Source organism: Thermobia domestica, chromosome 8 (assembly GCF_964235325.1).
Source record: "Thermobia domestica chromosome 8, izTheDome1.hap1.1, whole genome shotgun sequence".
NCBI classification, from domain to species: Eukaryota; Metazoa; Arthropoda; class Insecta; order Zygentoma; family Lepismatidae; genus Thermobia; species Thermobia domestica.
The window spans coordinates 252069341-252095453 of NC_137461.1; the positions used below are offsets into that span (position 1 = coordinate 252069341).

Consider the following 26113-nt stretch of genomic DNA (forward strand, 5'->3'; position numbering starts at 1 on the left):
CTACTTTCTCCTTATGCTTAGTTGGAGTAGACTTCGATAACAAGAACGATACATTGTGTAAGAATTTCCAATTAATAGCGGTATTGCACTGTACTTATAATAGTCTGTAATAGTGCAGTTTATTGTAGTCTACCAGCAATAATGATCTCTAAGAGAGTTATTAGGTAAAGATAACAATTACACCGTCATTCGATCGAACACATTTATACGATCCAATTTCTCAGATTTAAACAAAGAAAGACCATATTCTGCTACTCAAACAAACGAAGGAATAAGCTCTGAATTTCTATACTTTTTTTGTGCTATTCAAATAAACGAAGGAATAAACCTATTCACTTTTAGTTTTGTACGAACCACAAAAAGGGGAGAAGGACCATTATAACAAGCTCACTATTTTTATACCATTTTGTATTATTCTATTTCATTTTTGTAACAACCAGAAGAAAAGTGAAGATGATACATTTTATATATGTTTGGGTCATCCAGAGAACAATGTTTGTAATATTACAATACTACAGATTGATCCATTTAACAGTTCAAGTTCTTCTATTTTTACACAATCAAATGCATATGCTACAGTGGGCTCAGTGTTCATTTACAGAATTAAATAATTGTTTATCTTTTTCTAAAAACATTTCTACTATTTTGTTGATATAATAATCACACTCTGTAATGTATTCATATACCAGATTAAATTTTTTCTCCAAAGTATAAGTGTTCTTAATATTGCAACCTTTAAAATGCTTCTTTAAATAGAGTTTATAGATTTTCTCTCTCATTTCACGTTTAATTAAGATTGTCCACACCTTTTGCAATAATTCGTAATCATACTGCAGCAAACAGTTGTGATCTTTTTCATTCTCATTATGTTTAGAACATGCCTCACATAATAATACCGAATTTGGTGTATACTCATTAAATAATTGTATAACACATGTATGACTAATACTTTCACTAGTACACTCGCACTCATTAGCTTCCACTCCAAAACAGGTAATATTTGAAACACTGTCATCATCACTTTCCGGGAGTATTTCATCATTATATCTATTATAGCGTCTAAAATAATACACTTCTATTTCTTGTGTTGGATATATGATTCTCACTTTATCACGTAATTCATCTGGCAAATCAGGGTCAGACGGCTGGATTAACAGTATTGGTTTCTCGTTTTCACGCTGAATTTCTTTTTCTCTAGGTGAAACATAAGCAATTTCCATGTTAGTCATTTTTCTACTCTTCCGCAAAAAAAAATCAAGTGTGACACATCTACTTATATACCTACAATAAAAGCATTCTATGCATTCGCCGTGTTTAATAATATGTTTCAAGGCAATACAAAATAATTCGTTAATATAACGTCATGATGTATGTTCTATTATTTCCAAATATACTCCATAATCTTATATTCTATTATAATAAAATACATAACTGCAAAAATATATATTTGTCTTTTTTGACTTAGACGAGGAAGGAAAGTCTATAAATAATTGAATCGTTGAACAATAGGCAGCACCTTAGCAATACAAATGTTAGGTAACGCATTCGTAACGTTGTTTAAATATCTGCAGCAACATGGAACTTTTAAAACTTTTCTTACTTTGATATGATCTCTTCTTTTGCTGTGATCAAAAATCGCCATGCATGATTTTACGCAAATTGCTATGGAGTCTGTTCTACACAATTATGACGCAATTTAGTTAGTGACCGGGAAACTTTGGACTTTAGCGTCGCCGTTAGTATTTTGTAAACCTAATTCGCTAAACACACGACAATACCCATATAGTGACGGGAGAGGCAATTTAAATTGTTCTCTGGATGACCCAAACATATATAAAATGTATCATCTTCACTTTTCTTCTGGTTGTTACAAAAATGAAATAGAATAATACAAAATGGTATAAAAATAGTGAGCTTGTTATAATGGTCCTTCTCCCCTTTTTGTGGTTCGTACAAAACTAAAAGTGAATAGGTTTATTCCTTCGTTTATTTGAATAGCACAAAAAAAGTATAGAAATTCAGAGCTTATTCCTTCGTTTGTTTGAGTAGCAGAATATGGTCTTTCTTTGTTTAAATCTGAGAAATTGGATCGTATAAATGTGTTCGATCGAATGACGGTGTAATTGTTATCTTTACCTAATAATTCTCTTAGAGATCATTATTGCTGGTAGACTACAATAAACTGCACTATTACAGACTATTATAAGTACAGTGCAATACCGCTATTAATTGGAAATTCTTACACAATGTATCGTTCTTGTTATCGAAGTCTACTCCAACTAAGCATAAGGAGAAAGTAGTATTTTTTTGCCATAATGGATAATTCTATATGTATAGCTTTATTGTGAGAAAAACCATTTGTTATTCTTTTTCACCAAGTTTCCAAATACCGCGAGGTCCAACAGATAGGTATCAGGAGATACCGCAAAAAGGCCAGTTTTACCACATCGTGTAAAGCAACCAAGTAAATCCGCAATCTGGATACTTGGCCTGAACTCGCACACATGATTCCAAAACTTTAATAACTCATCCAAAGTGTTCTGCGTTCCCCCATAGCGAAAGAAAGCTATCACGGTATAACTATTACCCTTAGTTTTCATGGCAAAAAAGGTAGCTGATTGGAAAATAGAACTGTGTGAGGTTAACCGAGTAACCAACGACAAAAAGTCTATCTTAATATCTACCTGCGATAAATGCTTAACAAATTCTATCATATACCATTTGTTATAGCGACTATTAAACAAATATCTATCCATCAAATAATTGTCTTCCACATCGTTATAGTGGGCATTGTGCTCAACAAAACGTGGCTTTATACCATTATCCAATCGAAAATATTTAACTGTAGACCTAGAATAAGCGGGGCGACCATTACGTTGTACCACAGGGAAATGAAAAACTTCGGCCATTGTAATGCACACAACCAAGTATGTGTTAAAGGTTTTAGTCGTTAATACAAAATAAAGAAGCCAACAAATTTCTGCTTGGTACAAAACTAAATATTCTACACCTTCTCGGTGGTACTAAATAGTACAAAAATACTTAAATTGATACAATGGTACAACACTAAATTCCCAGCTGGTACAAAATAAAATATTCCATTCAAATGTTTTCTGCCCAGTAAAAAACTAAATTCCGTACATATGCCACTCAAATTCATTTATTCTTCCTTTTGACCTCTAAAATAATAATAATAACGATTTAAAATTTAATTTTCCATTTTTTTCACTCTCTCCTTATCTCTACTTAATTAAAAACTATCGTTTCTACTAATACAGTATTTACCCGTATGGAACTGTCTCAAAATTATCGGTTCGTTTTCTTTTACTAGATGTAGAGTTTACTGAATCGACGCCCTACTAGCGGGTTTCTAATGCTTGGTCCTCTTAAGTCTGCTCCAAATAAGCATAAGGAGAGAGTAGTATTTTTTGCCATAGTGGCTTAATCCGTATGTATTCGAAAATGAAAGTCGCAATAATGCCATATTGTTTTATTTTTTTACTATGTACTAATTGAACTACTCGCAGCAGGATTAGTTAAAATGAACCTCCTTCAAATTTGTTTCTTCGTTACAAAAGGCACATAAAATGATCTCTCTTTGCTTTTCCTCCGTTTATTTGTAGAGCACAAAAAGTAGCCGGATAATCTGAATACAAAAGATAAAATGGTCTTTCTAAAAGAGCCAACAAATTTTCCGCTTAGTACAAAATTGAACGGGTCACACAAATTTATATCTTTGTATATTTTGAGTACTACAAAATTAAATAAAATGGCACTTCCCCGTTTTCTTCTGTAGAACACCCAAATTTATTCCTTCGTTTATTTGATTAATGGCCCTTCACTTTTTCCAGTTGGTACATAAGGAAATAATCCAATCAAATTTTTCTGGTTCGAACAAAACTAAACACTCCATCCAAATTTGAGTTAGTTAGAAAATAGTCCTTCTTGCTACAAAATTGGAAATCTCACTCAAGAGACCTTCGTTTGTTTAAATAGTACACTTTTGAGCCGGTTAAATTTATCCGATTGTTTGTTTAAAATACGCAATTATTTCTCGTTGGTGCAAAATTGAATAGGTCACTCAAATTCACCCCTTCGTTTGTTTAAATATTAGAACATGGTCTAGAAAAAACGGCATTTCTCATTGGTACAATATTCCTTCGTTTATTTAATTAGTCAAGAAGAGTTAAAACAGACCTTAGCACAAAAAGGCACATAAATTCTGAGGTAGATGAAATGGCATTTCTCGTTGATAGAAAATTGAGTAGGTTCCCTTTGTTTCTTTAAATTCTCAGCTAGCTAAAATGGCATATCTTGCTTTCTTAGTCTATCCAAATTTTGAATAACCCAAACAGGTACAGAAATTCTAAGCTAGTTGCAAATGAGAGTTCTCGTTGGTACAAAATTCAATAGGGCGCTCAAATTTATTCCTCCTTCACTTTTTCTCCTTGGTACAAAAAATTTTCCGACGCTCAATCTACGAGTTATTCTGGTTTAAATATTTGACCTTTTTGGGGCATGTAGTTGCTGGTGACCAATTACTAAATGTGGAAACAGCACCTCAATATGTTGCTTCGTTTACTAGTCTGATTTTTGACCTCCGTGGTAAGTACCTTTAGGACATGTAGTAGTCGATGACCTGTCACTAAAATGTGGAAACCGCCCCTCAATATGTTGCTTCGTTTTCGAGTTTGACCTTTGACCTCGATGGTCAGTATTTTTGGAACATGTAGTTATTGGTGACCAATTAGTAGATTTGGAAACACCATCTCAATATGTGGCTCCGTGTTCGAGTTATTAGGTTTTAAGTATGTTGACCTTTGACCTCGATGATCATGATTTTGGAACTTGTAGTACCTGATGACCAATTACTAAATGTGGAAACAACATTTCAATATGTGGATCCATTTAAGAGTTATTATTTTTTAAGTATGTTGACCTTTGACCTCGATGGCCACTATTTTGGGACTTGTGGTACCTGATGACCTATTACTCAATGTGGAAACAGCATCTCAATATGTGGATCCGTTTTCGAGTTATTAGGTTTTAAGTAGGTTGACCTTTGACCTCGATGATCATTATTTTGGAACATGTAGTACCTGATGGCCAATTACTAGATGTGGAAACACCACTTCGATATTTGGCGCAGTTTTCGTGTTATTAGGTTTTAAGTATGTTGACCTTTGACCTCGATGATCATGATTTTGGAACGTGTAGTACCTGATGACCAATTAGTAAATGGGGAAACACCACTTCGATATTTGGCTCCATTTTCGAGTTATTAGGTTTTAAGTATTTTGACCTTTGACCTCGATGATCATTATTTTGGAACATGTAGTACCTAATGACCAATTACTAGATGTGGAAACACCACTTCGATATTTGGCTCAGTTTTCGTGTTATTAGGTTTTAAGTATGTTGACCTTTGACCTCGATGGTCATGATTTTGGAACTTGTAGTACCTGATGACCAATTACTAAATGTGGAAACAACATTTCAATATGTGGATCCATTTAAGAGTTATTAGGTTTTAAGTATGTTGACCTTTGACCTCGATGGCCACTATTTTGGGACTTGTGGTACCTGATGACCTATTACTCAATGTGGAAACAGCATCTCGATATGTGGCTCAGTTTTCGTGTTATTAGGTTTTAAGTATGTTGACCTTTGACCTCGATGGTCATTATTTTGGAACTTGTGGTAGTTGATGACCAATTACTAGATTTGGAAACAGCATCTCAATATGTGGATCCATTTAAGAGTTATTAGGTTTTAAGTATGTTGACCTTTGACCTCGAAAGTAGGTACGTCATGTACTAGTTGATGACCAATTACTAGATTTGGAAACACCATCTCAATATGTGGATCCGTTTTTGAGTTATTAGGTTTTAAGTGTCATAGAAAGGGCGTATCCCACATAAACTATAAGACCCAGGTAAAAGTAGGTGTGGTATTGGTAATCAGCATGTCCGAAAACCCCCATATGCCGAGTTTCATCCAAATTGGATAAAATTGTCATAGAAAGGGCGTATGCCACAAAAACTATAGGACCCGGTTAAAAATAAGTATGATATTCGTACTCAGCATGGTCGAAAACCCCCATATGCCGAGTTTCATCCAAATCGGTTAAAATTATTATAGAAAGGGCGAATCCCACATGAACCATAAGACCCAGGTAATCAGCATGTTCGAAAACCCCCATAAGCCGAGTTTCATCCAAATCGATTAAAATTGTCATAGAAAGGGCGTATCCCCCATAAACTATAAGACCCTGGTAGAAATAAGTGTGGTATTCTTTACCAGCATGGTCGATCCGGAAATGTAAATGTTTCTGGGCATGCGTGTTATTTGTACTAAATCGGATTTGGCATACGCAACCATGTGTGGGTGTATACTATGTTATTTAGGGGATGAAAAATAGGTCACAGTCTTTTATGACCTGCTCATTGCACGTAGTCTTCTTTATTGAACCGGAACCAGCACTGCAACTGGAACAGTCTGTAGTCTAGTGTAATTTTTCTGCGCATGCGTGCAATGTGTAATTAATTGGAAATTTAATTTTACTGCGCATAAACAATCAAGTGTGTGTGTGTGTGTGTGTGTGTTGTTATTTTTTTATTCTCTGCTCTATTATGTTGCTATAAAGTGCTCGTAAAAGAGAACGGGGGTGTTATGTCTTATTTTATGTTTCTGCGAATAGCCGTAATCTGCCCCTGAACCGGAACAGTCTGCGGTCTGCTGTGTGTGTGTTGTTATTTTTTTATTCTCTGCTCTATTATGTTGCTATAAAGTGCTCGTAAATGAGAACGGGGGTGTTATGTCTTATTTTATGTTTCTGCGCATAGCCGTAGTCTGCTCCTAAACTGGAACAATCTGCGATCTGCTGTGTGTATGTGTGTGTGTTGTTATTTTTTTATTCTCTGCTCTATTATGTTGCTATAAAGTGCTCGTAAAAGAGAACGGGGTTGTTATGTCTTATTTTATGTTTCTGCGCATAGCCGTAGTCTGCTCCTAAACTGGAACAATCTGCGGTCTCCTGTGTGTATGTGTGTGTTCTGGTACCATTGATAAATAGAACGACAGTTCTGCTCCGGCGGAATAGGAACAGTTTTGCGCATATGCGCAGTAGGTCAAAAATTGGTCTCCATTCTCTGCTATGTTGAAAGAATTGCTCATAAAAGGGAACGAGTGCACCCCTGCTATGTTAGATAGTCTTATGTTGTATGTACTATGTTATGTGTTCGTAGTCTCTGTGTAATTTTTGCTATGTTTAAAAGAGTGCTCATAAAAGGGAACGAGTCTCTGTGTAATATGTGCTATGTTAAATAGGTGGATGAAGAATGTGATATCTGCTCTGCTATGTGTTCGTATTCTCTACCGCAATGTGGCATGTGCGCGGTACGTGAGTCCAGTGGGTGGGGCCCGGCACCGACCAATCAGCGCGGTACTCCTAAAATGGCGGTCATAAAAGAGCGTGACCAATCGCCGTTAAGGGGCGGGGTCCGGTGCCAGCCAATCGGTGGGAGCGTGACCAATCGCCGTTAAGGGGCGGGGTCCGGTGCCAGCCAATCGGTGGGGGTCCGGTGCCAGCCAATCGGCGGGAGTCCCGCGCCAGCCAGTCAGCTCGGTAGATAGGAGGTCGTAAAAGAGCGTGACCAATCAGCGTCAAGGGGCGTGGCCGGGGGCGTGGCCTGCGCCGACCAATCAGCGTCAGGGGGCGTGGCCAGCCAATCAGCGTCAGGGGGCGTGGCCAAGGGGCGGGGTCACGTGACCTGCGCCAGCCAATCAGCGTCGAGGGTTTGCGCATGCGCAGTAGGAAAAAAACAGGCCCAAGTGACCCCACCCTACTATACATTTAATACAATCCAGTACTTGTTCATCATACCTCGTATATGCAGTTCTCTGAAATTCGTCTGTTGAATTCATCATACATGTATTTGGAATGGTAAATTACAACAGTGATTCTCAAACTTATTATTACTGCGACCCACCTTAAATAATAAAAGTACACTGTGGCCCACCAACATTTATTCAAATACACATAGACATTCTTTCTCAATAACTGTATCATATGAAACTGTACGCATACGTAAAGAGAGTTACAGTGTTCCCATAGAAAGGTAACACAGAGCTAACACTACTCCCGACGCAATACCCTACCCCGTGACAGATTTTGACTCACCCATTCTCCACCCTAACCCAGCATCTCTACCAACTGCACAACAGGGCCAGGCTCTGAGTAGTGCTCTCAACGGGTCGGGTCGGGTTGAAGACCGACCCGTGACCCGAATTGACTGACCCGACCCGTGATCTGATCCGATTGACCTGACCCGACAACCCGATCCGAGCTGACCCGATTGACCCGACCTGAGTAGCCTGACCCGACAACCCGACCCGACCCGTTTGAGAGCACTCCAAAATGCACTCCCATTGGGAATTAAACCCGGACCACGTGTACCGAAGTCTTACACGTTAACCACTAGCTAGATCAAGCGGGGGATTTGTATATGCATCTTAATGAATATTTGGCACTTTTGAGGTTTGGTTATTTCTTTTTATAACTGATACCAATGTCCGACGTGGGAGAAATTTTTTTCTTGCTTTAGTTCTATGTGACGAAATTTTTATTCAAGATCAGTGTTCTCACCTGCTCGGACGGCAGGAGGTCTTCTCGGAAGGCAGTAGCAAGAGTCTCTTGGCGGAGACAAAAGGAAATCGTTTAACTACAATGATAAGGGCTGAGGAAACGGGAGAACACCTGTAATTTTTCCAACCCTTCAACTTTCATTCCAAAAAAGGTTCTCATGATTCCGAGACCCGCGCCACTTTGATTTTTCTTTCTCGGTAATTAAAACATATTTCACAGTATATATAGTTGCAAGTAAGAAGATACATAATATGAATTTTGTAATTTAAAATTTAAAAATACAGTATGATAATTAATTATAAAATACTAATTTTATTTCATCACTTTCAGCCCAACAAATGAAATTCAGACAATTCGCACCCTGGATCTTGGTCATCAATACTGCGTCTTATTCTTTGTCTTGCACAGTCAAGTCTTGGTCCTACATTTCGTAGTCTTGGTGGTCTTTCATGCTATACAAGAGCCAAGTGTGCTCGCCTCATCGGTACAAATGAAGACCAAATGTGATTTTGATTATGGTCTTTCATACTATACGGAAAGCAAGAAAATATGCTCATCGCTACTTGGTGATCTCCAAAACAAGGCCAAGAGCAAGATTAGTATGCACTTTGTCTTGCATATCCAATCTTTATCTTATTCTTGCATCGATGTTCTTCGACTTGGTGAAATAAAATGAATTATTCAGTTTAAGGTCCCTCGATTCTGCAACGAGGCTAAGGCATATGGTGACCATGAGAAATGAATGCAATGGTGGAATGAAGAAAGTGGGAGGAAACAGGAGAACCCCGAGAAAACCCACTACACGGCGTTTCTTCACCACAAAGCCCACTTAGCACAAGCTGGGATCGAACCATGAACACCATGCACCAGAGATGAATTCTCTACTACTGAGCCACCGCGGCCCTGCTTGGGCTTGGTCATCCATATCCAATCTTTCTTTTGGCCTTGCTTAAACAATTTCTAGTTTTGTTCTAAATCCAGACTCCATATTGGCGTAGATATTAATATTACAGTCGATTGGTAAAATCAATCTTCCACATTTAAAAATTAAAGTACACACAAGTACAAAAATAAGCATTTACCATAAAAACACTAGCTGCAAGTGTCCAAAATAGATTTATGGTTTCTATAAAATCAATTGAAAATTGCTATTTTTAATTAGACAGCTAGTGAAAAACAGCAGCTTTCGACTCCAGCCGTGTTTAAGCTCAACCTAAACTCAGTTGACCAAAGGGAACTGACCCGACCCGAGCAGCCTGACCCGACCCGAACCGTAACCCGACTCGAGTTGACCCGACCCGACTCGGGCGGGTCGAGTCACGGGTAAGGTCGGGTCAACCCGACCCGTTTGAGAGCACTAGCTCTGAGTAACCACTTAACCTACTCTTTACCTCATTAACAAACGCTTTTAATTTTCATTTTCTGAGTAGTACTTCATAACGGGATATGAAGTAAGGACAAGCTAGGACATCTTTATTTCATGTGGAAATTCAACCAGCCATCAATGGAAGCCAAGCAGCCTTGGTGTTATTAACACCAATATTCTGTTGTACGTCGCAATCTGACTTTACATTGAAAGATTAATTAACTATTGCTTTGCTGTTATTGAGGAAAACTTTGTACTTGTGATTTGTAATAAACACTGGTAGCAACTTTCTATTACCTTTTGCCTACCAAACAGTCTCACACGCGACGCTTTTAATTTGCTTTGTTAGATCAATTGCTTCTCTCAATTGGTTCGACCTCATTGGCCCATCATTGTCAGGCTACTGCAAGACATTGTCCATTTCGTTCGTTTACCCACGACACGATGTTACAACAAGGAAGTAATAAATACAGAAGTAAGTACTTTGACTCGGGTGAGTCTTTTTTTTTTTTTTTTTGGTTCGTTTACCTGTCAACATTAGCAGTCTCAGGAGCAAGTTTGAGAACTTTGTGTTGAGTCGACGACATGTAGAAACATGGACTTGGTCAATGTCAGTTTTGGGTAATCGACCACGCTCAGGAAACTCTGTGGTGTCACCATCATCTCATTCTGACGTCAGAGGGACAGTCAGGTCAAAAGCAATTGAAAGAGCACGATCTTGGTCTTTGGATCTCAACCACGACGCGAGACACATCGGAGTCTCCCTGCCTTTGGGGACCGGCATTCAATGCCATGGTTGATTGTCGGACAGGTTTTCATCATGGACTTCATCAAGACAACCCAACCTGCAAGTCACTGGAACTTCGAGGACAGCGCCTAAAGATCACCTACGAATAAAGGAAGAAGATTGGAACTACTTCGAATTAGGGTGAGACTGTTTGGTAGGCAAAAGGTAATAGGAAGTTGCTACCAGTGTTTATTACAAATCACAAGTACAAAGACTTCCTCAATAGCAGCAAAGCAATAGTTAATTAATCTTTCAATGTAAAGTCAGATTGCGACGTACAACAGAATATTGGTGTTAATAACATCAAGGCTGCTTGGCTTCCATTGATGGCTGGTTGAATTTCCACATGAAATAAGGATGTCCTAGCTTGTCCTTACTTCATAGCCCGTAACAATATGTTTCTGCATCAAAATAAAATCTTCGTAATTAAAAGGAAATAGTTCTCGCGACCCACAAAAAAACAGCCCGAGACCCACCAATGGGTCGCGACCCACACTTTGAGAAACGCTGAATTACAACTCCGTCCATGGATTCGGCCACACACGTACCAAGAACACAGGGCCTATAAGAAAAAAAAATGTGTTGACAGATTTATTTTTTGGTTTCTTTACAACACACAGTTGGATGACAAAAAGGGTTTTTTTCCCTTTTCCTGCTCTATTTAAAATGAAATAAATAAATAAATAAAACTAAACTCCTGGCACAATAGCCCGTAGAGAGCCAAGATCAAATAGCCTGTTTGTAACCAGTGTGGCTTCTGATTATCCCTTTGGGGATCCTATGGTACATTTTGTACCATAAAGGGTGTTTCATGATACATTGCGTTATTTCTCTTCTATTTGAGCTTTTTCGTCCGGTTTTTTTTTTCAAGTTCAGAGGCATTGTAGAAGACATTACGTATGGTTTCAGACCATCCTGCGTCCAGACATGGGAGGTGATGACGTCATAATCTTAAAATATTTTTTCCCTTTTTAAGCCTATGTTCATTATTTTTTGGCGGGCTTATTTTTTCACGTAGAAGATTGAAATTTTCCACAAATATTCAGTCCACCTAGTAGTATTTACCAGATTTTTTCAGATCTCTGCGTTAAAACAGAGGGGGGGGGGGTCCAGAGGGGATAAAGTTGAAAAAAGGGATTTTTAGACCCAAAAATCCCGTATTTCGTGATTTTCCCGCCTCACATACATGATGGAGACACGTGAGTCATACCGTCTGAAAGGCAGTTCCGTTCTGAAGAGAATGACGATCCAATTATTATTCTACGGTAATTAGGGACGTCTCAGTGAATTTTTATCAAAATATACTTCTGTATAGGGTAATATGGGGCATGGTCGGTATATATTTTTTTTTTGCGGGCTTACTTTTGCACCTAGAAGATGGAATTTGTGCATAAACATTCAGCCCACCTAGTAGTATTTATCAGATGTTTTCAGATCTCTGCGTTAAAACAGGGGGGTCCAGAGGGAAAAAAGTTGAAAAAAGGGATTTTTAGACCGAAAATCCCGTATTTCGTGATTTTCCCGTCTTACATACATGATGGAGACACGTGAGTCATACTGTCTGAAAGGCAGTTCTATTCTGAAGAGAATGATGTGCGAAACATGACCCTGGGGTAATTAGGGGTGTCTCAGAAAATTTTTTCCCTGAGATTATGGTGTTTTGCGGTAATTTGGGGCATTGTGGAGATTCTTGATAAAATTTCTCTCGCCCTTACTATTCAAGATAAAAACTTAAAATTTGGTACACACATTTAGTTTACCAAGTACTATTTATCAGATTTTTTGAGGTCTCTACGTTTACACAGGAGGGGGGCAGAGGGGCCCAAAGTTTGACAAAAATTCCCTCAAAATTTTCCCTTTGACATCAATTTTCCCTCTCCTGGTACATGGTATGGGCATGCAAGTGATACCATTTGAAAGCCAGTTCTATTCTGAAGAGAATGAGGTATGAACTATGATCCTAGCATAAATAGTGACGATGCAGTAGCTGCTTGACTGAAAGTCTAAAAAATGGCCCATAAAGCCAGGATCCGGAAAGGGTTATACACCACCCCCGGAAAATAAATTAGGCTCAGTAAACCGGACGTAGTTAAAATCTGCTACAAATAAATCTCTGATTATACCCCACGGCCCCCGGAAACTAAATTATTCCCGTATTAGGATGTTGTGTAAGTTCCTACTTGACACTCCTGGTATCCAATAATAATAAATTAAAAAAATGCTTTTGTCTACCTTGGATAATTTGTTTCCTAAGAGATATAAGGGGCGCGGTGGCTCAGTGGTAGAGCGTTCACCTCTGGTGCTTGGGGTCCCGGGTTCGATCCCAGCCCCCGCCAAGTGAACTTTGTGGTGGACAAACACCGTGCTCGTGGTTTTCTTGGGGTTCTCCCGTTTCCTCCCACTTTCTTCATTCCACCATTTTCACTCATCTCTCATCATCACCGTCTTCTTTAGCCTAATCGGCATAACCGTGGGACGTAAAACTTACAGATTTCATTTCATTTTCCTAAGAGATATGTCTATCCATCTCTTCCCTCCCTCAGAACCGGTTGTTAAAAAATTAGAATAACACCATTGCCTACAGAGAAAATTCTTCTCATATTAGCAGTGACATTGTGCCAGTGGGCTTTCTCGAGCTCCTCTCGTTACTCCCTCATTCTTATTCCATCAATCACGGAATGCGTCACGAAAAGACCAACACCCACTGGCAGCATTAGAGGATTGCGATCTCCATGACAACGACGCAGACATGACGTCACGTCACGAGTTTAGGCACGTCAACAGGTGTTTACATCTGACAGGATAGTGCAAGGGGTGTAAGTAAATATTATTATAATTATTTTGAAATGTATATTACATCGTTTAAGTTTATATTATTAGGTAATAGTGGTTATGAATTCTTTAAACATGATAATGTAACTTTAGTTTTTATACACCATCATTGGCGTATTGTTTGTTAATACTACAGTCTGAGGAATTCATATTTTGCATTTTTTCACAGCATAATTGGATATGGGATTTTGCTTTGGGGTAACAGTAGCCAAGCACATGATGTTCTAGTTTTGCAAAAGAAAGCCATCAGGATTATTGTTGGAACACATGATAAAGAACACTGCAAACCACTATTTATCAGGCTTAAGATAATGACAGTAGTTAATGTATATATTTATCAAGTGCTACTTTACACTAAGCAAAACCTGGCAAATATGACACTCAGAGATGAAGTACATACATATAATACTAGATTGTGTAAGAAAATTGATATACCCTTCACTAGATTATCGAAGATCAAAAAGAGTTATTTAGTTATGGGACCAAAGCTATTTAATAAACTAACATCCTCCATACAACAGCTGCCATTTAAGGTTTGGATTGAGTATAGCCCGCTCCCCCCAGTGATTTTTAACGAATCATAGTGATTCTAACGATTCATACTAGTTCATAATGAATCGGAATCACATGTTATAAAGATTTAAGATGTAAATCTTGTGGTAAGGAAGCTCTTTTAGTATAAGTAGTAGTAGTAGTAGTAGTAGTAGTAAGTAGCAATAGTAGTAGTAGTAGTGGTAGCTAGCAGCAATAGTAGTAGTAGTAGGAACGGGTTAGAAGCCCCGCAGGGGTTGGTTGTGTTCTGTTCTCGATGATATTATTATTATTATTATTATTATTATTATTATTATTATTATTATTATTATTATTAGTAGTAGTAGTAGTAGTAGTAGTAGTAGTAGTAGTGGTAGTAGTAGTAGTAGTAGTAGTAGTAGTAGTAGTAGTAGTAGTAGTAGTAGTAGTAGTAGTAGTAGCAGCAGCAGCAGCAGCAGCAGCAGCAGCAGCTGCTGCCGCCGCCGCCGCCCTTAAAGTTCCGGTGACAAAGAACTGGGGGGAGCGGGCTATACACAAGCCTAAGGTTTTTAAGAAAAAGTTATATGACTGGTTAATAACGAATCCATTTTACTCGATTCAAGAGTTTAGTGAATGTCAAGACATTGTGTCCTAGTTTGCAGTATCACTTTATTTCAAATATTATTAGGTTGTTCATAATAATATTAACCAATAACTGATTGTCTGTATGTAATGATTATTTTATACATATCTGTATCTATAGCTATGTATATTTCATTCGGACGTTGTCTATTGCTTCTAAAGCTCAATGACAATAAAATATTCTATTCTATTCTATTCTATAGTGTTCTATGAACAGAAGCTGATAACAAGAATCAGGCCCGCAACCAGCCACAGAGGTTTAGGAGGGGGGAGTGAATATGTCAGGGGGGCCAAGTCGCCAAAAATTATCTTACAAATATCTAAATTTTTTTTGAATTAATAATATAAATTTGGCCCTATGTTTAGCAGAAGGGTTCCAGCTCTTTTCTCTAAAAAATGTTACAATTTTGGTAATTTCTGTTCACATTCGGTTAGTTTAGGGTAGGGTTGCTTAGTTTAAGTTAGGTTAGGCTAGTTTAGGTTACGTTAGGTTAGTTTAGTTTATGTTATATTAGTGTAGGAGTCCCGCATAATTTTCCAACAAATGATAGAATTTCGCTTATTTCTACTAATATTACGTTAGTTTAGGTTAGTTCAGGTTAGCTTACGTTAGTTTATGTTAGGTTAGGTTAGATTTGGTTACGTTATGTTACGTCTAAGTACTTGCATAATTTCTCCTGTAAATTTTGCGTTTTTTACGTGCTTCTGGACCCCTTGTACTAAACATACCCCTAAATTTGTATTGAGGCCTGGGGGGCACGGAAAGTTTAGGGGGGCAGGTCCCCAAGTCCCCTCTAGTTGCGGGCTTGACAATAATATGAATATTTCACTTAATTCTCCATGATATGGTGTTTAGGACTTAGTCAGTACCGCTAGGATGATATAAATACTATGAATATTATATGAATACAATACTCATAACACCATTTTGACATAATACATCTTGTCAGTGAACTTTCTGGTTGATAAATGTGCAGGTATAGTTTAGGCGCACCACATTTTGAAAGTTTTACAGGTAAAATTCAATACTCTGAATGGAAAGACATATTTATAAGGGCAAGGTTCTAGAACACAGGTCCCCTCTTCCTATTCATTTGTAATAAAGACCGAAATAACCGTGCCCTGCGGGGCTCTAACCCGCCTTCACTCGCTAACGCTCGCTCGGCAATACTATATGACTTAAATATTAAATTTTGGTACAGAAAGGAACCAACCTAGCTACTAACATACATGGGAGGACCTGTGTTCTAGAACCTTCCCATTTATAAGGAACAAATTTATGCAGGCAACAGGATTAAATACAGCTGTATTTTAGGTATTCAAGCGTTGGGTTACTAGTATAAAATCACTAGAAGTGCTTTACAACGGATAAAATAAGCGAATGCATATTAAAGATAAGTCTATTAGAATCTATTTTCAACCGGTGGCATATTTGTGCACTGTACACAGACTGTATTTTATGTTTACAAATGCAGCGTTACTAGTATGAAACCATACTTATATCATTGCCAAAACCTAATTCTTTCTATTATCTCGCTTTAAGTATACCCAACATCGCTGACGCGCCTGCTCTGACTCGGTTAGATAGCATTCGTGCTTTTCAGTGGCCACCTAGCACTGGTTGACTTGTTTCTTTCACTGTAGTTTCTATGCTACGTATCCGAAAGCCGCATTTGTACGCAAATGGTAAAAAAATGTAATTTTTCAACAATTGGTGGCCCCTTGAATTTTATATATGCCATGTGAGATATTTTCGTGTCGCCCAGTGGAAACCTTTTAGGAGACGATAAGAAGGAATGTAGTGAAAGAATTTTAATTTTCATCAATTGTTTCTAGTGGCGCGCCAAAAGTAAACCTATACGGGATAGATACCGTGAGCTTGGGCTTTCTCAGGCTTCTCTTGTTTTCTACCACTTTATTCATTACATCACTGCTATCCATCTCACCATCACCATCTCTCTTAGGCTTGGGCATAATAGTGGGGCGTATGTTTAGTTGAAGGGCCCAGCCTTTTTTTTCTTCGACAAAATGTTAAAATTTCGCTAATATCTGTTTATATTAGGTTAGGTTAGAGATAACTATTATCATCATTGTATTCATGTTCCTTCATCTGCGCTTCCGTTAACTACACATAGTCTCTACAGTATGTGGGACTGTATTGAATATCTGTACTTCTATTCCCTACGTCAGGTTATATATTTCAAATCTACATGTTAAACGAACACTTACAATGTTACAATTATTATTCGGTGTTGCAAATTAAGGGTCTTCACTACAGCGAAATTAAACTACCGCTAATTTTATAGTTTTTCTGTAATATTTTCAAAACAAGTAAAAATATTCATAAAGCAGAAACGTAGTGAACTAGACAATACGATTTTGCATGTGATACCTTTGCCACAATTCACGTACCTGCTTTTGTTATGGTGCTATTTACAGAACCCGCAAAAAATGCTAAATCTATCTGCAAATCGAAAGCAGGTAGATGAGTTGTAATAACGGTGTCACGTACAAAATCGCATTGTCTATTTCACTACGTTTCTGCTTTTCGAATATATTTTTTTTTTTTTTTTTTTTTTTGTTTTGAAGATATTACAGAAAAACTCTAAAATTAGCGGTAGTTTAATTTTGCTGTAGTGAAGACCTTTAAGGTAGTTATAGTATCACGAGAATCCAAATTTTGGTTACCTTTTTAGCAGTAATCACTCAAGTGAGACGGACGGGCAACGCACATTTAAAGTACTTTAATGTCTAATACCATGATATAATACGACGAATTTCGAATGAATACGAATAAAGTTACAAGGCATTGAAGATTTGACTTAAATTAAAAGCCCTTATTTGGAAAAACTACTTAGATAAGTACATCATCCAACTGCATGGATGGTTTTCAATAAGTGTGAAGATTACAGTGCCGTTTACAGCAATTTGATATTGCAAACGGTTCTAGAGATATAGTAAAAACTGTTGCAACTAAGTTTGCAATGCTGCTTAAAATCATGAAATTCAAAGATATCAAATTTTACAATTTTTTTTTTTTCATATTCCGAATGACTTTGCTGTAGTTGGTATTATGATCTTTATGTCTATTGTAATCCATCTACATAATTGGATGTCATACTCATTCTTTGAAGAAAAGTTCTCGGAAAAGTCAAATGTTCAATTCCTTGTAACTTTGTTTGTACTTATTTGAAATACGTCATATATGACCATAGTATTACGGTCCCAGGTTCGATTCCCGGTGGGGACACTAGGTCGAAAAATGTAACAGCTTTTTCGGACCAACCATCTTGAGTGAGGTTTTTCTGGGGTTTTCTCCTTCACACCAGGCAAATGCCGGGATAGTACCTAACATATAGGCCCTAGGCTGCTTTCTTCCCTCCCTTTCCTTGGATAGTGTGATCATCGAGAGACGTCATCCCTCATACGTTACGGACTAATATGGCCATAGATGCCGAATGCCCAGAAAACTAAATCCTAATCCTAAATATTGCGCGCTAAGATATACTTTGGATGTGCATTACCTTGTTGGTATCACTTGCATTGTTATTTTGTTATCGAATCCTCCAAAATTTGGTTGTTTTTCGCTATTTGTGGTATTGTAGAGTTCTTGGTTTTGAACCATGCATGGCAAGTGTGTTATTGTAAGTTTATATTGTATATTAAATAAGTTTATGTTGTATATGTAGATTTGAAATATGTCATAACCTGACGTAGTGGAAAATTAAGACTTTAATGTTGGGTTGGAAACACTGTTAACCTTGTATCACAGAGTAAGTCAAACGTTGTTCCCCTGTCGATATTTGCATGATACAAAATTTCCGCATGTTTTGTTCATTAGTTGAAAAGTTACAAGGGCTAATCAAGGTGAATGGTCATTCTCTGTATATCTATCTATTTATATATATATATATATATCTAATTTCTTATTTCAGAATGATATGTTGGCACAACGAAAATATTGTCAGAAACCATTGAAGACGGTTCCAAAAGGAAGGGTAAGCAACTATATTATTTGCATAATATGAACAATTAAAACTTATTTAATACCAATTGTTTCCCCCTAACCCTTGGGGTCGTCCTCGAATTGGCTGCATGCTAGAGACATCTGTGAACGTGATTGTGAACTATTAGGAGTATGACTGAAAGACTGAAGCGTCTTGTTTTTATAATAAGGATATTTAAAAAATGATTGCAAAATTATTTAATATTTCTTTAAATGCAACTTATTCTGATAGCTTAATAGGATATTGTGCGAAGGTATAATACACACCTTTTATGAATGGGTCCTCTGTTGGATACGAAGCCTCGTCATTTAGATTGTTCGTAGACAACTTCGTGTTAATGGATTATCTTGAGGGTTCTTCCGGTTTCTTGCGCTACAGAATTCCCCAAAAGTCCTCCCCATATTAGAGTTCACTATAACTTTGCAACGAATATAGATATCTCAGTGAAATAAAGTTTATATTGCAGTAGTCTTTAAAGTTTTACTTAGCAACACTCCATGTGTACCGTCCTCATCACCACAACTCGAACTGGGCACCACCCACTTACTTGAAACTCAAAATAGGTTTCCGGCGCTGCATATCCTAAATTCCCGCGATGACTGTCATCTAAATCTCCTAGCTTTCTATATACAATTCCGTCATATTCCCACAGCCAAATTTCATACGGAGTCAGTCTCATGATTTTTTTGGGCTATGATGTGTCTCCTCTGCGGCTAATCCACATGCCTCCAAATTCCTGATCCAGAAAGTTTCTGACTTCTTCCTGAGAGGGAGGATAATGCCTGATATCCAATTCAGCCAGCTGGGGAAGAGGAAACCTTTTGAACTTGTTGAGGAAGGTAACGCCCGGCATTGTATCTTTGCTTAAAGAGAAAAGGTGCGATTAGGTGGTTCATAGGCACAGAGCATGAAACACTCGTTTTCGGGCTGTCCGTACTTCTCAGAATTTCAGCCTGACTTCCGGATCCTCGTCATTTATATCGCACACATTCCTCAATGTATAGGGCTTTGCTTTTCCAAATTTCAAGGACCTTCCCGGGATCGACTTCCTAAGGCTCATCGCAGTGCTACTCTACGCTCAATCAACCATCTCTTTCTTTGTCCTGTCCGTAGTTCGATCTCTGGCCGGTAGACAACATCATGTTTTTGGGTTTTCTCGGAGTACTCTCCCACCTTATTCCAACAATTCTTCCATCATCAGTCATTTGCCTTAATCATCCGCCTCCCTTTGCCTAACTGGCACAATCGTAGTAAGTTAAACTGAAATATTTAATTTTCTTCTGTCTTTTTCGTCAGTTGGCCACTAATCAACGACATTTCCTATCTACAGAAACTTTGAATTTTATCTCTTGATACTTTTAATCCTGTTTATCTGAATTTTTCGACGCCACTTAATCCTGAATCAATGGTATCTAGTCTTTTACTTTTCGCGAATCGACGCTCGGAGTTACGCGATCCTCTCTGTAGACAGTGTTGCCAGATAAATCTTGAAAGATTACTGTGCAGTACGAACTTGATTTTGTTACAAAGTTATATGGAAAAGAGTTTCGGAAGGCTCTGTTTTTGTTCCACTAATTATTCCCTCACAATTTTTTTTTCTTTGGCTAGCAGAGCATGAACGTTAGATATTACTTTAAAAATTTCGTTCAACTTATTTCTGTCAAGGGAAACTTAAGTATCTCCTAGAGCCTATTTTGATGAAACCAGTTCACATGTAGGAATTTTTTTTTTTTTTTTTTTTTATAAAAGAAACCTTTTAGTTAAAATTATAGGGTGCTGCCGACAACAGCAAAGGAGGATTAGCTAAAATATGTGGTATACCTTTTCATTTGAAAAAGTTCAAGAAATTGAGAGCTAGTTGGCATTGACCCATACTAGATACGAACGGGTACTTGTTGAAGAGTACAATCGTACTATCCACCATTTTGAATCGTAATCGAAAATTTTAAATAGGAAAAGGTACTTAGAATATTTCAGATTGCACTGAAAGTTTACCTAAAGTCAATCTGTGGCATCGATATTGCCATTTCTGTATTCTGATTAGAGATTATGACCTGCTTGGGACGTATGAGATGTGACTATCATGGTCGTTATGCTTAATTATGCTCCGAATGCTTTTTCTTTTAGTGCCTCGTTGCTACATGTTTAGCATACGCGCCTTTGATGCAAGAGATCCAAGTTCGATTCTCGGTGAGAACTCATGTAGTTCAGGCCCCAAGTTAAACTCTCCGCGTCTCATATAGCCTCAGTGACGAACGGGACATTAAACTCCAAATAACCACACAGGTTCTGCCTTTCTTAAAAATAATAGTAAGAAGATAAAGAACGATGTTTGAGCCACTCTCGCTGACGCACAGTGGGCTGAAATCCCGAAAAGCCGGTCAAGATATGAAAATGTTCAATTTGCATGATATTATTAATATATAGATATTTGAGGTCGCTGATAACGATTATGATGCCAAAAATTGAAAAAAAAAAAAAAATGAAAATGACGGATCCAATATAGCGGGCAAATATTTTTTAAAAAATCTCGAAACAGGCTGAAAAGTAGTTTCCGAGAAAGTACTGAGGATGAAAAGTAGTTTTTGAGGTCGCTGATAACGATTATAAAGTCAGAATGTCAACATTCAAAATAATTATGAAGTAAAGTTCAATATAACAAAAGAACATACAGTATTGTTATAGTTTAAATTACTAATAAATGTTAAAAATTGGTATTCTTGACATCTTTTGGGAAACACGTGCATAAATTTTGCAAGGGTACCTATAGGGAGCTGTTTTTTGTGAATTTCGTTAGCTTATAGTATTGCGTGTGTTGTAAAGTCAATGTCTATAGAATTGTGCAGAATCAAAACTTTTTTTTTGTTTTTTTTTTTTACATTTGTCTACTCTTTTCCCCCTTACTTTTTCTTTATTTTTCGTAAAACTTTAATGATAGTTTGTGATAACTTCAATTATTTTTTCAACAACTCGGGTGCAACCTTCATGTGCTTGGGTGCAACAACTATTGTAGTAGAGATATTAAAGTGATAAACACTACTGAGAAAGGCAAAAAACACCACAGTCATGCCATTTACAGTACCATCTTAAATATAGAATCATTGTATAAAAACCATGAGAGTGTGGTAACTAAATATCACAGTGTTAACTTCAGTTGTAGCGTTATGTAACTTGTCTGGTTACGATTGTTTTCTCTGGTGTGTTGCTTAATGATCAGATTAACTGAGAATTTAATTTTTTATTCTGAACAGGTGGAGCTACATGTACATTTAGATGGTTCTGTACGGCACGATACAATATTTGAATTAGCCAAGTAAGTGGCACAACGACAACACATTTTATCGTCTGGGTAGCGTTTAGTTATAAACAGTTTACTAAAAGCCAAATCTAATTAATTCCATCAATTCTTTTATAATTATCCACTTGCTGTTATTATCCATAATCTTTAGGCTGCAACAGGAAGTATTGTGTAACATCAAAAAGTAAAGGGTTTATAATTTTATTTTATTTTATTACAATGCTTTTATTGGGTTACTTTTTTGTTTATTTGTTTTTTTTTTTTTTTGTTAGTATCACATCTTGCAACTCAAATTTTACAAACTTCCATACTATCTAGAGCTCTTAAAGTTTGATACAGATAAATAAGCCCGATCCCAATGACAATACATTTTTTTCGTTTCACTGTAGCTTAGTTTTACTGTATTATTATTATTATTATTATTATTGTAGAGTAAATGTTATTATCTTCTAGACATTTTCCAAACTAAGTTTGTTAGTTCGTGCAGAACTTAATTACGTTTTTAAAGAACCTTTAATAGTACGTATTTAATTTAATGTAGTGCCATTTGAGAGTTTTACCTTGTAAGTGTTGTTAGTTCTTAATTTTAACCATTTCTCTTTTTTTTTTTCTTTCACCTTTTCTTTTTCTTCTGGTTTAAGTTTATTTATTTATTTATTATGTTGTAGGCCTATTATCGGATACTATATGTTTTTATTTTATTTTACTTATGAGTTTTTATTTATATGTCATATTTTGTTCCAGAATGTAATCTATTATGTTTTCTGTATGTTGATATTCACGATATTGACTGCATGTATAACTTGTTTTGCTGGTATAATTTGCCTGCTGTCAAATATATTCTAAGACTGTGCTGTATTCTAAGATTGCATGCGTCATGTACTTGCTGCCTTGGCGCACCTGTGGCTGTGTATGCTCTTTGCTGCCTAATTAACGTTTATTTATTAGTAATATTATAATTTGAATTTATTGTCAATCGCTAGCTGCGTACACTACTCAAACCCCTCACAGAACTGTGGTAGGTTAAAAGTATTCTGTTGATTTTGTATCAACAAATATGAGCTTCCACATTTTTATATCTTTTTGATAAAATTTTGAATAGCCCGTTGTAAGTCTTGTAAAGTGTTCTTAGAAAACAAAATATGTAAACTTACACATTGAAATCATATAGTTCGTTATGCAAGATATTCCTAATAATAATAATAATAATAATAATAATAATAATAATAATAATAATAATAATAATAATAATAATAATAATAATAAAACATAATGTGTGTGTCTGTTGACACATTTTTACATGGAAGGAAGCACATTTTTACCAAGAGACATTAGATTTTGTACATAGATGTTCACCAGATCTAATCCTGTACGAAGCTCTTTTTTTTTGGTTCGAAGGAGGGGGTCGGATATGGGGAGATAAAAATGTATGCACGTTTCTCAGTTTCTGATAATGCCTTGCTTATAGGCAACCCACAATGCATTATTGTTGTACGGACTTACCTAACAGTAAAGGATAAATGCCCGGGTAATAGAATGAGGACATTTGTTTCTTTCTTTTAATCGAGATTCTGGATTAAGAGTTTGCAATGATGTGTGCTTACTCTTTCTTATCCAGGTTCTGAATTAAGACCTGGTAACGACGAGTGCTTACAGCTAGTTACTAGTAAAGTAAATAGAAGAGCAATAAGATGCAGGTGAGATAAGTATTAGAAGCACTGTCTAATCAGCGGAAGCGGAAGTAGTATAGTTAATAAGTATTATAAATAATTTTCCGTTCTCATTTCTGCAAATTATAACGTATGCTGTAATTTAAATTGTATTATCAGATGTTACTATCTGCTTTACACTGAAATGAACTGAAATGAAATCTTTGAGTTTTATGTCCCACGATTATGCCGGTTAGGCTAAAGGAGACGATGAAGATGAGAAATAAATGAAATGGTGGAATGAAGAAGGTGGGAGGAAACGAGAGAACCCCGAGAAAATCTACACACACACGGTGTTTGTACACCACAAAGTTCACTTGGCGGGGGCTGGGATCGAACCCGAGACCCCAAGTACCAGAGCCACTACCACTGAGCCACCGCGGCCCTCTGCATTACACCAAGTGTGTTTTAATTTTAATAACATTTTTCTCGTTGTATAAACAGAAAACTACTATAATCTTTATTTTTAGTATGGTTTTTGTATAACACTTTATGAGTAATATTTGACTCGTACTGGCAATTCTTTTCAAGCCATTCTAATCACTGAGGTAAAGGAGTATTGTCTTTAATGCAGAACTGAATATTGGTGGAGAGCATGTAAAGATTAATCTGATAACGCGTTTTATCTGTTGATGCGGTTATCCTTTTTCATTTTCCTTCCAGAATCAGGTTAAGTTATTCTAAATGACGAATTAAATGGCTAATTTTGCTATATCATTTGTTCTCCTGTCGTGACAAAATCCGTCATCTTTCACTTGCTTCTCTTTAGTATGTCTCGCTTACTTTCTTTACTTGCTATGATGCGCGCAGCATTCTTCTCTAACACCACACCAAAAATGTCCCTAATTTTCTTCTTTTTTTTTTTAAAGTGCCCATATTTGTGAACCATACAAACCTAGTCAATGCAAAGCTCTTTCCCTTTTTCATATCAATACGTACTCCGATATTAGCAATTTCTTTCTTATTTGTGAAAACAAATTCGGTTTTACATGTGTTATCATAGTTTCAACGTCTTTTTCAATTCTTCAGTTTTCTCTTTATCAAGGAAGGGTCATCTTCTGATCCTTTTTCATATTTTGGCTAGCGAATTTTTCAAGTCCTCCCACTGTTCTGCTAGCGTGCGATGTTATCTGCAACTCTTATTACATTAAACATATTCTTGTTTATCTTGATAACCTTACTGTTATTATTAGTAAAGTAGAGAGATATATATTTAATATTATAGGATTTTTTTAAAAAATTGTTTCGTTGTAGAAAGAAGAATGTTCCACTACCAGGCAAAGGAAGTCTCCAAGAGCTCATAGATAACGTTGTCGTCCAACAACCGATAGATTTGTTTCATTTCCTGAAGGGATTTAACATTTATCTTCCGTGCATAAGGTAAGCGAAGCATTAGACACTAAAGTACTGTGATAGATTGATTTGATTTGGGGTTTAACATCCCTTTCAGCAGCGAGGCTATATGAGACATGGACTTACAGCTTAATGTAGGGGCCAAAGCCGCGTACGCTAACCCAGGGTTCCCACTCACCTTGAAAACCTGGAAAAGTCAGGGAATTTCATTAAACTGTCTGAAAACCTGGAAAAGTCAGGGAATTTCATAACTTATTGTTTAAATTTCATTTAGCTACAGCGGGCATTTCTTATGTAATGATAAAAACTTGAAAGAGGTGGCAACTCTTACTACTGGAGCCAGTGGTTTAATATTTCCACTTTAAAAAAAAAGTCTCTAATACTTTTATACTGATGCATGATTCTTGAAAATAGATAATCCAATGTCTCCTGTTACTATATGAATGCACTTGCTTTCTTTGTTGTTAGTATCTAAAGATGAGACGATTCAGATTTCTGGGATGGAAAAATAATGTTAGATCGTTTTTGAAATTACTTGGAAGCTAATGTAGCTTTAATAGCAATGCCAAAATATGCCGAAATTTCTCTATTCAATGGAAGGGAGTTTTTCAAAAGAAAACTCATTTTCTCATTAGCAAATTTTATAAACGTACATCATCACTTTATGTTCAGAATTCTGTCTCAGATCTTACCGGAGTTTCATTTTCGAAAGCACTACAACAATGCATTGATTGAGTGTACTAATTTTTTGGAAGTCTAATTAGGTTGAAATAATTTAATGATTACATTAATTGCAACTTAGAGATATTTCTATAGATGTGTGTATTTAATGAATTGAATGTAGCTATTCCTCTTGCAGATAAATTAAATTAATATATCTTTGTAGGACAGTATATCTCATGATAATGGCTACAAAGAAGAAATCCTAGTTTCATTCTGATTGGATGGATGAGAAGTTAAGT

At 36.7% G+C, this 26113-nt stretch overlaps 1 protein-coding gene across 1 annotated transcript; it reads left to right on the plus strand.

Annotated features, from left to right (window-relative positions):
* Positions 1 to 14561: 14561 nt before the first annotated feature.
* On the plus strand, positions 14562 to 26080 carry LOC145692545 (adenosine deaminase-like). The gene is made up of 5 exons (XM_081767855.1): positions 14562 to 14707; positions 18720 to 18782; positions 22043 to 22104; positions 25053 to 25178; positions 26038 to 26080. The coding sequence occupies exons 2-5, from the start codon at positions 18726 to 18728 to the stop codon at positions 26078 to 26080; spliced, it is 288 nt and encodes a 95-aa protein (XP_081623981.1). The 5' UTR covers positions 14562 to 14707; positions 18720 to 18725.
* Positions 26081 to 26113: the final 33 nt, after the last annotated feature.

What these genes read in the sequence shown, in the direction of transcription:
- LOC145692545 (XM_081767855.1), top strand. Translation starts at nt 18,726, where the DNA reads ATGTTGGCACAACGAAAATATTGTCAGAAACCATTGAAGACGGTTCCA. An exon ending in ACAATATTTGAATTAGCCAA is followed by an intron (nt 22,105 to 25,052) that starts GTAAGTGGCACA and finishes GTTTCGTTGTAG; the next exon opens with AAAGAAGAATGTTCCACTAC. An exon ending in ATTTATCTTCCGTGCATAAG is followed by an intron (nt 25,179 to 26,037) that starts GTAAGCGAAGCA and finishes ATATCTTTGTAG; the next exon opens with GACAGTATATCTCATGATAA.